The sequence below is a fragment of the Brassica oleracea genome, chromosome C9 (assembly GCF_000695525.1).
Source record: "Brassica oleracea var. oleracea cultivar TO1000 chromosome C9, BOL, whole genome shotgun sequence".
Lineage (NCBI taxonomy): Eukaryota > Viridiplantae > Streptophyta > Magnoliopsida > Brassicales > Brassicaceae > Brassica > Brassica oleracea.
This window is the reverse complement of record NC_027756.1, coordinates 23,828,941-23,843,334: the sequence shown is the minus strand read 5'-3', so window position 1 is coordinate 23,843,334 and position 14,394 is coordinate 23,828,941. Positions and strand designations below refer to the sequence as shown.

The window sequence follows — 14,394 nt, the reverse complement described above, 5'->3', positions numbered from 1 at the left end:
GGGCATGTTTCCTCTAACATTTTTGAATCATCACGTCATCCTGGTGACACTTCTTACGGAAGGTCTAAGAGTAAGAAGAATGATACCAAAATGTGTGTCCCTTTAAGCATTCAAAGCAAGAAAATTTGGTTCCTCTGTCGAGGTTCTCCGTCTGCTCGCAGTAACAGACATAGCTGGCCTAGTCATCATGAGTCATCAAGGAAATCGAGAGAAATTTCAACTAAGGGAGATGGTTCGTCAAAAGGTGTTGGTTTGATGGGTCCTAAATACCCATCGAAACATCATCCATGAAGACAATCAGTTGGAACTGTCGAGGGATAGGTAACGACCTCACAGTTCGACGCCTTACGGAGATGTGTCAGAAGCATCACCCAGGACTTGTGTTCCTTTCTGAGACGAAGAACAGAAGGCTGTTGTTGCAAAACATTCAGGCCGACTTATAATTTGATCATTTTTTTACTGTTGAGCTACTTGGACTCAGCGGAGGTTTAACTTTATTTTTTATGGATGAATTTCAAGTTAATGTTTTATTTTCAAATAACCGTATGATTGACATTGAGGCAGTCATTGATGGAATAAAAGTCTATATGACGTTTGTTTATGGGGATCCTGTACTAGAAAGACGAGATCAAGTTTGGGAACGTCTTACGCGTTTCTCAACAACAAGAACTGGACCTTGGTTCCTGATAAGAGATTTTAATGAAATTACGTGTCACAATGAGAAAGAAGGGGGGAGACAACGTCCTGATAGTTCATTCCTGCCCTTTAAGCAGATGCTTAATGATTGTGGGATGCTAGAGTTTCCTTTCACGTGAAACATGCTCTCATGGGTAGGAAAGAGAGCAGGAAGAACAACTGTTCGATGTCGCTTAGACAGAGCAGTAGGAAATGCGGATTGGCATGAGAAGTTTCCCCACTCGACTGTGAAGTATATGAGGTTATGGGGATCAGATTATCGTCCGATTCTTGCATAAAGCCAGTGAGGCGATAAAAAAAGTTCAAGTTTGATAAAAGATGCCTGGATAATTAGGAGCTACGGCAAGTCATTCTTGGGGGATGGAAATCTATTGATCTCCATCCCAATGCAACTATTATGGAACATATTTCTAGCTGCTGAAAATCTTTGAGCGAATGGAGGAAACAACATAATGTTAACTCGGCGAAATTAGTGGAGGAGCTTAAAGAAAAAGTGGAGGGTCTGTACGCAGAGGATAATGCTACAACTGAGAAAATTGCAGCAGCGTTGAAGGATCTCTCTGATGCTCTTAAAGCAAAAGAAATGTTCTGGAAACAGCAGAGTAGAGTGTTTTGGCTGAGAGAAGGAGACAGAAATACAAAAAAATTTCATGCCTTAACAAAGCAAAGAAGAGCAAGGAATAAAATCACGCAGCTCCTGGTGCAAATGGAAATATAGTTGAGGATGAAGATGGATTAGTAGTCATTGCTACTAGCAATTTTAGGCAGATCTTTGAATCATCTAACCCAGAGGACATTGAAGAGGCACTGGCTCAAGTCCTTACGACGATCAATTGGGCAATGAATGACAACCTTACAGCTCCAGTCACTGAATGGGAGGTCAAATTAGCGCTTTTTGCTATGCATCCAGAAAAGGCCTGCACTTTTCTATCAGAAATTTTGGGATATTGTAAAGGAGGATTTAACTCTTATGGTTAGTAAATTCCTTTTTGAGGGAACGGTGGCGAATGGACTGAATAATACGAATATATGTCTCATCCCAAAGACAACAAAGCCTAATGAAATGACTCAATTTATACCCATTAGCTTGTGTAACTTAAGCTGCAAGATAATCTCTAAGGTCTTATGCCAAATATTGAAGAAAGTGCTACCACGCTTGATATCGGAGACCCAGTCAGCTTTTGTTGCTGGAAGACAGATTTCAGACAATATTATGATTGCTCAAGAAATGTTCCAAGCTCTGAGAATTAAACCAAGTTGAAGCAATAAAAGGATGGCCATTAAGACAGACATGAGCAAAGCATATGACAGGATGGAATGGTCATTTATTGAAGCTGTCTTGCGTAAGATGGGTTTTTCGGAAACATGGATCACCTGGACAATGCGATGCATTACGTCGGTGAAATATAAGGTACTCATGAATGGACAGCCAAGAGGAAATATTGTTCCTGGTAGAGGCCTACGCCAATGAGATCCTTTGTCTCCTTTCATTTTTATTCTATGCACGTAAGCGCTCGCTAGCCTTCTCAATCATGTAGAGAGCCAAGGGAAGATAACGAGGATGCGCGTCACACGCGCGTGTCCTTCGGTATCCCACCTTCTATTTGCTGATGATAGCCTTTTCTTCTGTAAGGCGGATCCCCGTGAATGTGAAGAAGTAATGAAAGTAGTCAGGAAGTATGGTAAAGCATCTGGCCAATGTATCAACTTTGACAAATCATCCTTACTCTTTGGTAAGAGAATTAATGCAACTATTAGACAAGAGATCAAAGATGCACTGGGAATACAAAACGAAGGAGGAATGGGAACTTACCTAGGTATCCCGGAAGACATAAGTGGCTCCAATTGTAAACCTTTTGCATTTCTAAAGGATAAGTTGATGCATAGAGTGAATGGCTGGACAGGTAGATGGCTCTCAAAAGGAGGAAAGGAAGTGTTGATTAAATCCATTCTGCTAGCTCTTCCGACTTACGTTATGTCTACTTTCCTGCTCCATTTGGAGATATGTGAAAACCTAGCAAGTGCCATTGCTCAATTCTGGTGGAGTTCAAATCCACCAAAAAGAGGAATACACTGGGCGAAATGGGAAAAAGTTTGTTTACCAAGAGAGGAGGGCGGCATTGGTTTTCGTATGATCCATGAATTCAATTTGGCACTATTGTCAAAACAATTATGGAGGCTAGTTCAATTCCCTGAATCTTTGGTTGCCCGGGTTTTGAGGGGAAGATACTATAGATTGAGTTCACCACTCAGAGTAAACTCTGCTAGCAGCCCATCGTATGTGTGGACTAACATTTCTGCTGCAGGGAAGTTGTTATTACTGGGAATCAGACAGAAGATACATTCAGGTTATGAAGTCAAGGTATGGGAGGATCTGTGGATTCCAACGACCCATGCGAGACCAGCTATCCTTGTTGCGCCAGTAATGCATCCTAATATGAGAGTTAGCGACCTCATTAATCAGGGATCGAGGGATTGGGATGTTGATCTATTGGAGAACTATGTCAACATTGATGACATACCACTTATAAGGAGTTTGGCCATAAGCTCAACTCATCGTCATTATGTTGGAACTACACAAGGAATAGCCAATACACGGTTAAGTCTGGATATTGGGTGGCTCAGAATTTATTAAAGACAGAGGAGGAGAAGGAAGTCTTGGAGCCGAGTATCACTAAGCTTCAAGCATTTGCTTGGAAGTTAAAGGCGCCAAAGAAGATATGTCATCTTATATGGCAATTATTAACTGGTCATGTGGCAGTAACGAGAAACTTAGCAAGACGCAATATGAGATGTGATAACTACTGTTCGAGATGTGGAGAACTAGAAGAATCTGTAACCCATACAATATTTGAGTGCCCACCTGCTCTACAAGTTTTTTCCTTATCATCGACTCCAACGAGCCCAGATATATTTCCACTACCAAGCGTCTACACAAATATGGATTACCTATTCTGGAGGGAAAACAGTATTATCGAACCAGAACAGACAGAGATCCTTATCCCTAGCTAATTTGGTACATTTGGAAGACTAGGAATGACAAACTTTTCAGGGGGATCGACGGAGATCCTTTGGAGCTAGTACGACATGCAGAAAGTGAATGTCAAGCCTGGTTTGATGCGAACGAAGTGGTACAACCAGTGGTACAAGATAACAATATTGAGGAACCTCAAGTCATAAGATTGGGTAATATTTGCTTGTTAGATGGATCTTGTACAGCCTCTGCTCAATTTAGTGGATGTGGATGGGTCTGGATGGACAGTGAAGGAAACATTCAACTGATGGGGACAAGAAATTTCACTCGACGCGAATCAGCCTTGCATTCGGAAGTAGAAGCGCTGCGGTGGGCAATGGAGAACATGCTTCAACATTCAACATGCCAGAGCTTCGGGAATGACTGTAAAGAGCTGATAGCAATGATAAAGGAACTTCATGTCTGGCCAAGTTTTGCGACAGAATTGGAAATGATAGATACGCTGCAGATATGCTTCTCGGATTTCAACATCATTCATGTTCCACAAGCGCGCAATCAGATTTCAAATTTTTTAGTTAAGACTGGTAGATCTATCCATAGGGAGTTACATTTTATTGGTTGTTATATTCTGGTCTGGTTAGCCAGACCACCTCAAGTTTGAGTAATAGAATAACCTTTTGACATCAAAAAAATGTTTCTCAAGAATAATATTTTTAAGTTGTTGTAATTTTTTTGTTTAACATAAAGTTATTTGGACTCAAACTCAAATAATCCCCCAATGGAATGGAGATAATACTGATGACTAGTCCGATCTCAAGTTTTTAATAAGGGCCTAAAGCATGACTCCATCTGAGTATAGACTAGCAAACGACAATTTAGTTTATGGCTGGACTCAAATCCAAAATCGCTGAGTTTACGCCTTTCCCCAAATTTTCTTTCTAATCAACTTATTGTAATTTTGCTAATAAATTCAACTATTATAACTATCTGAAAGACATGCGTCACTTGAATTAAAACTCTAACATAGTTTTTTGGAGAAAGAAAGCTAATAGAATTTTCCATTAAAAACATCTCTTCTATCTCTCTTATTTTTAATATTTTTGCCACTAAAGATGACCTAGAGAACAAAAGTCTAGGGTTCCATTAGTCTATTTGCAAATCCATAAACCATGAAAACTGCTTAAATAAATAGCTAAGAGACACTTGGGTAATTTAATGATTTTCTTACGTTCTACCCTTTATTTTATTTGTGATTAGGGATTCGTCCACGATTCTCAACAAAAATTTATTAATTTTGTTTAACATTAGTTTTTTTTCTGTGAATGATTTGGTTATATATTATGTGTGAATCATTATTTTCGTGATTGTTTGTTTTTATATTAATTTTGGTTAAAAAAATTTAATGTTGAAATATTCAACCTCAATCCATTACTATTAACTAAATTTCATAATTCCATTATTGAGATGATTTTAGTGGACTATGTTCTAATTTATTTTGGTAATATAGATCTTTTGATATGTTAATTTTTTAGTTCATGTACTTTTATTTATGCTATTTCTTTGTTACATTTTTTTGTATTGTATCTGTATTTCGGATTTTGTAAATATATATTTATTTTCATATCAATATTGACTTTATGCTTGAAATGTTTTTGAGATGTAAGTTTTAAAAAATGAAATTTATTTGGATACTTTTATTTGTTATACCTTGTTATATTATGTTTTTAATATTTAATATTCGTTTTGATTCTGTGTAATGTTTTGTCATAGTTTGCCTCAATTTCTTGTTAGTGTTCCGCACCCTGAGTTTAAATTTCATAATTCCATTATTGAGATGATTTTAGTGGACTATGTTCTACTTTATTTTGGTAATATAGATCTTTTGATATGTTAATTTTTTAGTTCATGTACTTTTATTTATGCTATTTCTTTGTTATGTTTTTTTGTATAGTATCTGTATTTCGGATTTTGTAAATATATATTTATTTTCATATCAATATTGACTTTATGCTTGAAATGTTTTTGAGATGTAAGTTTTAAAAAATGAAATTTATTTGGATACTTTTATTTGTTATACCTTGTTATATTATGTTTTTAATATTTAATATTCGTTTTGATTCTGTGTAATGTTTTGTCATAGTTTGCCTCAATTTCTTGTTAGTGTTCCGCACCCTGAGTTTAATGGTAAAATAGGAAAAAAAAAACTGTCATATTTTTGTTCTTGAAACTTATTTTTGTGAAAAAATATTATTCTAGAGAATTTCTCTAAACTTACAGTGAAAATAGGCAATTTGGTATAGAAGATTATATTATACCTTGTTATATTATGTTTTTAGTATTTCATATTCGTTTTGATTATGTGTAATGTTTTTTTTTTTGGTAAAAGTTATGTGTAATGTTTTGTCATAGTTTGCCTCAATTTTTTTGTTAGTGTTCCGCACCCTGAGTTTAATGGTAAAAATAGGAAAAAAAACTGCCATAATTTTGTTCTTGAAAATTATTTTTGTGAAAAAAAAATATTCTAGAGAATTTCTCTAAAATTTAGAGTGAAAAATTTGGTACAGAAGATTATATTACACCCACCCAAAGTGTAATTAACCGAACCCGAACGGGTAACCCGAAAAATTCGAAATTAATAGTCAATATAAATATTTTGAAATATATATAAGTATTCCAATTATCAAATTCAATATTTGTGGTAATATTATATATAATAATAAATATTAAAATTTTAATAAATGCTTTAAGAACACAATTAGTTATAAACAAGTATTTTATAATTTGCTCATTGAAATAAAAAGTCTACTCTCTATAAGGCAATACATATTGTTTACAAATGATGTTTGTTTTCATGCTTGATTTAACATTTTATTGTTATTTTATCAATTTTATATGTGATAGATTAATTTTTATTTAATTTAGATGTTTTTCTTTATGTTTTACTTCAAAAATTTTGTTTTTTAATTTGGTTATATCCGAACCGAACCGATATAACCCGAATCCGTACGATATATGATTACTTTATGGGTTTTATGATGCAATACAATTTTGAACCGAACCCGAAGTGTTATTATCCGAACACGACCCGTACTAATAAAATTTTTGTATGAGACCTAGAAGCGTAAATCTGAAAATCCGAATGCCAATGGGTATCCGAACGCCCAAGCCTATCCATCTCATTTATCTCGTTGACTTTTTGATAAGTTTTATCTCGTTGACTTAACTCGACCATTGTCTATTTTTGGTTTACATGATATTCTGAAACAGATATTAATTATGCGTGGAGGAACAAATAAACTATATACAATATGCAACCTAATACTATACTCCTTCCGTTTCAGAATACATGAAATTTTGGAGAGTTTTTGATGTTTCAAAATAGACGATGTTTTTGTATTTTTATGTTAATTTTAATTTTATTGGAAACTGTGTAACCAATGATGCTTTATAATTTTTTTTATGATTGGCTAAAGTAATTTTAATTTATATTTTTAATGTTATTTTTTAAGGTAAAAATAGATTTCTCAGTTCATGTGTTCTCCATCAAAATTTTAAGTATTTTGAAATAAATGGAATACATTGAAAGTCGTGACATATTAAATGACTCATAAATGAAATCTGTAATGTAATGATTGTACACGTAGAAGTATTTTTGTTAACATATATTTTCATTTCCAAATTTGTAGCAGCAATTTTAGAATTATTTTTTACAATACTTTGGTCAAAGTTCAGTTTCTACATTAACAATCTGTTAAAATCTAAACCTCTGCCAGTTTCATATCTAAATTTCACTCACCTAGCAATTTTTAAGTGTTGGTGTTCATGTTACTTTCGATTAAGAAATTGTTAGTAAAATTAAAAATACTAAGGTTTTACTCTTTCATGCACACATACGTATGTATGTAGGCAGGATGTATGTAGGCAGGGCTGTATACTAGTATTTTTAAGAAGATTAAGAGAACTTAAAACCTTTTTTCAGTCCACATGATATTTTTTTGAACTATTGTTCGTTTTCTTTTTGGAAAACTGTGGTAATATTTAAAATATTATTTTTTGTTAAAGAAAAAATATTTAAATCAAAGATGTTAAATTTACTTTGTTTTATTACAGTTGAACTATTATTAGCTATGTAAGATTGTAGAGATATGATATACACATTTTTAGGTAATACAGTGTACCGAGTCTTTTTAGTTTAAACAAAAGAAATTCAACATTTTCGTCCATGTGTTGAGTTTATGTGATTTATTTAACAGGCTTTAATTGTAAATAAAGCTTTTAATATTTTCAATCACGTGGAAACCGCCGGTTGAATTGCTATCGGTGAGATTCATTTCTATTTTCTGACTTATTAAATCCATGAACAAGTCAAAAGTCTTTCTTATAAAAAAAGAGAGAGAAGGGAAATTCATTTTAAAGAAAATTTACCAATTTAGTCAAAAAATAGCAAAATCTACATTTCACCTATGATAAGAATTCCTTGAAAAAAACTTCTTCCCTAAAAATAGATTTCTTCTCTGAAGCTTCCACATTGACTTGATCAACCAATGATTCAGAGTTTTAGTTATTTGGAAAAAGTCTTTGAACAAAATTAATATAGGTGATATTATTTAGAGCAGATTAATCTATATATAATATATATACTAATGTAATCCAAATATAACTAACCGTTATTTAAAAAAATTAATAAAATAATAGGATGATTTATTAGTTAAAATGCATATAAGATGATATAAAATAATATATATAACACTGAGTTTTCTAATAAATATAAAATCCAATATGAATTTTTGACATGTTTTATAGAGAATGATTTTTCATTCACTTAGTATAACAAAACTCATGGATTAATAATATATTATTTGTGTTATTCTACTTATGATAAGCTACTATATTAAGTCTTACGATAATTTAATTTAAAAGCAATTGATAGTAAAGTGAACCCATATATATATGTATATAAAATATTACTTTATGATCCATCTCATTTTAGATGTAGAACACGCAACACTCGTCAATCCTAACTTAAGATAGTGCATCATAGAACTGGGGCAAACTCTTACGCATAAAGGAGCTTCCGTACTAGAAGAAAGAACACATTTTTTGGGTGAAGTGTTAAGATTAAAGAACGCAATTTTTATATAAGAAGAGCATAAAACAGCAACAAGTAAAACTAATAAAACGTCCTTCATAAAACATAGCTCATCTGGTAAGCAACATTAAGGTTTTTTCTCATTTTGAATGGTTTGACCCAAAAAAGCAGCAATAACACGTCTCTGTTATAAAACTCAATCGTTGGATGGGATGATCTGTTATTGATATAAGTCAATGCTAGATGGTAGACAAATGACGTCGATACTGACGAAAACAAAAATGAACGAAAACAAGTCTCCACAAATATCATTCCACGAGAATCCAAATTAAAATCTAAATTACTAATTAATAATATATAAATACGTAAAACAAATATAGACACAACAATACTTAAATAATAACTTATGCATTTTCTCAAAAAATACTTAAATAATAATATTCTGAAAGAAAGATTAAAATGTAATATATATATATATATATATATATATATATCTGAGTCGACCGTGAATACCGTATTTGTAGCCGAAGCATTTGGTCTCATATCCTCGTCTCTAACCACATACTCGACAAAGTATCTCTTTTCTCTTTCTTCTACGATATCTTCTTCGTCACCTCTCTATATATGGAGGATTGGATATGGTGCAGAACAATCACACACACGCACACACTAAGATAAATACTTACCTTTTCTTATCCGGCAGCTTACACATCCTCTTTACTTACTAGGGTTTCAGATAACAAATCAAGCAAGATCATCGTCCGTACTTACTGATCATACACAAAAAAAATCAAAGTTGTCTATCAAGAACTTAGAATTATCTATATATATATCGAGAGAGATGTTTCGTTTTCCAGTGAGTCTTGGAGGTCAAGGTGACAATTTGAAGCAGACACAACCATCGGATGAGCAGCACCATCGGCCAATAATGGATGAGGTTGACTTTTTCAGGTCGGAGAAGAGAGATGATCAGAATGTCATCACCGAGGAAACTCATAGGCTTCATGTCAAAAGGGAAAATTCACGTGTTGACGATGATGATGATCGTTCCATGGGTATCAATGTAAGTATTTTCCTTACCATCCTATAAGTTTTTTTCCAGTGTTTAGCAATTATATTATAAAGTACTTTAAACAATAAATTCGTTATATATGGAAAGTTTGTGCCTTAATCTTACTATATTTCTTGTAAATAGACTGGACTTAATCTTCTCACTGCGAATACGGGAAGCGACGAGTCATTGGTGGATGATGGATTGTCTGTTGATATGGAGGAGAAACGTACAAAGATTGAGGTACACTTATCAAACTAGTAGGCTCATTTTCTTTGCCAAATAAAAAATTAACTGATTTTAGTTTTTTTATATTAGTTACTACGAAACCAAAATTCAAGATAACTAATCAATTTTAGTTACGGGGACCTAATTTTGAGCACTAGAATATATATCTTCTCAGCCAATATGAACAGAAACGAAAATAGATTGTCAAAATCAATGAAAACGATATATCAATATATATAGTAAAGATTTAAGATTTTTAATTATATTTGTAATTTTAACTGGCATCTGTTTTCATATATAATTTGTATAGTAGACATTGTTGTATATTAGTTCACTGTATTTCAAGAAAGATTTGCCCTTTTCAATATATTTTTCGGGTAAAATCAATAGAAAATATTTAATTAGTCTAAACTATTATTATGGCGGTGTTCAACAAATGAAGAATACACAACTTCGAGAAGAGCTAAAGAAGTCGAATGAAGAGAATCAAAGACTAAAGGAAATGCTAAGTCAAACAACCAACAACTTCAACTCCTTGCAGATGCAACTTGTTGCTGTCATGAGGCAAGAAGAAGATCATCATCACCTGGTAACTAATACTATTTTTAATATCCATCTTAATATTTAATTTAATCATCATTTGAAACAATTGTCAAGCTCCTCGCAACTTTAGTTAAGGTTTTGAACTCTTGTTTTCATCAGGCTACGATCGAGAGCAAAGACAAGGACACTAACCGACATGAAGCTCCTGAGATGGTTCCAAGACAGTTCATTGATTTGGGACTACCATCTGCTGAAGTATCATCCGATGAGAGGATAACGTCAAGATCTCCCCAATCCCTTCTAGAGGACTCTAGCTCACGTCAGCGCGCAAAAAGAGTACTTGAGATAGAAGAAAGCCCAGAGAACGAATCGAACGGCTGGGGAAACCCTAGCAAAGTTTCGAAACACAATGCCTCTTCCAGCAATGGCAATGGAAATGCTATCGATCAATCGGCCGCTGAAGCCACCATGCGTAAAGCCCGTGTTTCGGTCCGTGCAAGGTCCGAAGCTCCCATGGTAACAAAAGGCTTAGTCTCTCTAGCTTTTAAAGACTGACCTATCAAATGTATTTAAGGTCTAACATGCTAACCTCGGTGATAGTGATTTACAGTTAAGCGATGGATGTCAATGGAGAAAATACGGACAGAAAATGGCAAAAGGGAACCCGTGCCCTCGAGCTTATTACCGCTGCACGATGGCCGTTGGATGTCCCGTTCGTAAGCAAGTACGTTATTTAACATTTGGTTTCTACATTAATGTAAACCATTAGACTAAAATTTTTGAATCCATGATTTTAACCAGTATAGATGTCTTAAATGAATAATATTACATGTTGCTCCTATTATTATGGTGCTTAGTCAATTTTTGGCTCAAGATCTCATGCTCTAAAAAAAGGGTACACTTTTAGAAATCTCGGATGAAACTGGATTATCAATTTATTGAATAAAAAGCTTATTTTATTAATTCTACACCAAAATAGACAAAATATTTTTTAAATACTAATATTTTTCTCAAATTTTGATGAAAATGAATGAAATAAATTTATTTCATTTTTTATATCTTATTATATTTCTGTTTATTCTATCCATTCATTTCCCATCTTTTCATTTTAATGCTTACCACAAGTATGAGAGGGCCAATTTTAATGATCTCATACTCCCTCATGGCAGCATACATCCCTACTGGATCATATTTATACATTTCAAACCTATGTTTTCGGGTTCAGTCAAATGCACAAATACAAATTGACGTATTTTTTAACTGATTAATGATCCAACAGGTGCAACGTTGCGCAGACGACAGATCTATTCTCATAACAACCTACGAAGGAAACCATAACCATCCATTACCTCCGGCAGCTATGTACATGGCTTCAACCACAACCGCAGCCGCAAGCATGCTCCTCTCAGGCTCCACAATGTCGAACCAAGACGGCTTAATGAACCCAACAAACCTCTTCGCTCGAACCATGTTGACTTGTTCCTCAAGCATGGCCACGATCTCAGCCTCGGCCCCATTCCCAACCATTACACTAGACCTCACAGAATCAGCGTCGGACGTTAACGGTCCGACGAATAACAACCCACTGATGCAATTCGCTCAACGGTCTGGTTTCGCGGAGTTGAACCAATCGGGCTTGCCTCAGATGATGGGCCAGGCTTTGTATTATAACCAACAACAGTCCAAGTTCTCCGGTTTGCATATACCATCTCAGTCGCTGAACGCTGGCGAGAGCGTCAATGCTGCTATGCCCGCCAATCCGAACTTTGCAGCGGCTCTGGCCGCAGCCATCACGTCTATTATCAACGGTTCGAGTAATCACCAGAATGGGAGCAGTAACAGTAGTAATAATAATGTTACGACGAGCAGCGGTGACAGGCAATAACATTTTTATAAAAAATGTTTTAGGTTTGTTTATCGGCCGATTTTGGATTCTAGTTATGGCCTTTTAGCTTCTTCTTTTTTTACTATCAATAAGAGTCTTGATAGCAAATTTTTCTCGTTGCTTGTTAGACAATTTTGTCCTGGAATATAAACTGCCTTTAGAAAAACAATCTCTTAAAAAGTTATGTGGGCTAACGAAGTGCTATGGTTGAGGCTTGTAGCTTGAGGCGTAACGCAAGCTTTCAGTACATTAAACTATTGAAGTAACTAAGGAGTGAGCAAAGGCCCAAACAGAATCGGACCCAATGACATGATGGTTGGTAGTTTACCAGCTCAAGTTATTAAGCTAATGCGGTGATGAACTTCTTAAGTTGGTTCCAAGATTTGGCAGTACATTGTTCAGGGTCTGAATGAACCTAATGAAACCTAAAGGGGTTAAATGGATAAATATGAAAATTGAAGCTTTAGCGAAACGTTATTTACGTTTATAGGGTCCCACGCAGTGTCAACAACGTGAAGGCGGTTTTGCTTGTGCCACAAATCAAAGCAACCTTATATTTTCTATTTGCAGCAAACACCAATCAAACAACCCATCTATTTATTTTCAATTTAAAAAAAAACGAAATCTGTTTAACCTTTTAACATTGTTCTTATGACTTAGATATATGTATGTGCACATTATTTATATTTTTTAATCATTTTCATTCTATGATGTATGGAGTAACTATTTTTTTTTTGCTAACCGAATATCCTGGCCCCACCGAAGTGGTGCAGACTAGAGATCGAAGGGAGCATGAACGCTGTCAGGGCGTCACCATGTAGCTCACCGTGTAACGGTTCCAGGTCTCGGATGCTGCAGCCCACATGTAAATTCCGCAGTGGCAAAGGCTCAAACCGAGGGACGGACACTCCAACTGGAACTCCTATACCACAAGACCAAAGCAACTTGGTTGTATGGAGTAACTATAAATGGTGTATAATATAATTAGAGTGAAGAAATTGATTTGTAGACGTTACTGTAACAGAGTGATATGCTTAGCTGTAGACACTCATGGTTTCATCAACGTGAAACGTACCTAATGCTAGACAAACTTAAAACAGCCAATATTAACAAGTTATTTACAACAATAAAAAATAAACAGCATTTATAAAAAAAGTCACCCAGACAAAATTCCAAGTAGTAAATTAACAACTTATTAACAACAGCATTACCATCGATCTTTATTTTTTGATAAAAAAAATAGTTAACAACAATAATAATTTTTTAAAAGTAATTTCATTCTAGTTTTAAGTTTCTTAAGTATTGTAATTGCACAAATATTAAGAAAATACAAACTTTTATGTAATTGACTTTGGTTACATAAAATAACATTAAATAAAACTAATTCAAAAGATGCAGTATTTTATAATTAGTTAAAATTTTCAAATGACATTAAATTTCACCTAGAATTGTGAAAAAATCACTTATTTTGAAACAAAATTAAAATCCTTAAACACCAATTAAACTGATATGGAGGGAGTAAAGTACTTTAAATGAAAAAAATCAGGAAATTTGTTTCTAATTAATAATATTATTTTTTTTTTTTTTTTTTTTTTTTTTTTTTTTTTGTTCCCAGGCGGTAAGCCCAGACTAATCCCCACGAGGCCTTCTATCCGGACACGCACGGTTATAGGCGGGAAGGTGGCCAAGGCGACTCGAACCCAGGGCGGGCACTCCAGCCGGAGTTCCAATACCACTAGGCCAAGAGCTCTTGGTTATAATATTATTTACTTGTTAAATATATCTTACTCTTTTTATTTTGAGAAATAAAAGAGTTTCCATATCATGATTTGTACTCTTTTATTATTATTTGTTAAGTTTTAATCTCTTATTTTGAAATTACTTAGATTTATTACTAAATTACTTGAAGCATCCCATATATTGTGCAA

At 34.2% G+C, this 14,394-nt stretch overlaps 1 protein-coding gene across 1 annotated transcript; it reads left to right on the top strand.

Moving 5' to 3' along the window:
• The first annotated feature begins 9,305 nt into the window (after window positions 1-9,305).
• On the top strand, window positions 9,306-12,490 carry LOC106316617 (probable WRKY transcription factor 42). Its single transcript, XM_013754500.1, has 6 exons — window positions 9,306-9,822; window positions 9,955-10,053; window positions 10,481-10,627; window positions 10,741-11,097; window positions 11,192-11,305; window positions 11,861-12,490. The coding sequence occupies exons 1-6, from the start codon at window positions 9,601-9,603 to the stop codon at window positions 12,464-12,466; spliced, it is 1,545 nt and encodes a 514-aa protein (XP_013609954.1). The 5' UTR covers window positions 9,306-9,600; the 3' UTR covers window positions 12,467-12,490.
• Window positions 12,491-14,394: the final 1,904 nt, after the last annotated feature.

Coding starts and splice junctions, on each gene's coding strand:
- LOC106316617 (XM_013754500.1), top strand. CDS start 9,601: ATGTTTCGTTTTCCAGTGAGTCTTGGAGGTCAAGGTGACAATTTGAAG. Junction 10,628..10,740: donor AAGAAGATCATCATCACCTG/GTAACTAATACT, acceptor TGTTTTCATCAG/GCTACGATCGAGAGCAAAGA. Junction 11,306..11,860: donor GATGTCCCGTTCGTAAGCAA/GTACGTTATTTA, acceptor ATGATCCAACAG/GTGCAACGTTGCGCAGACGA.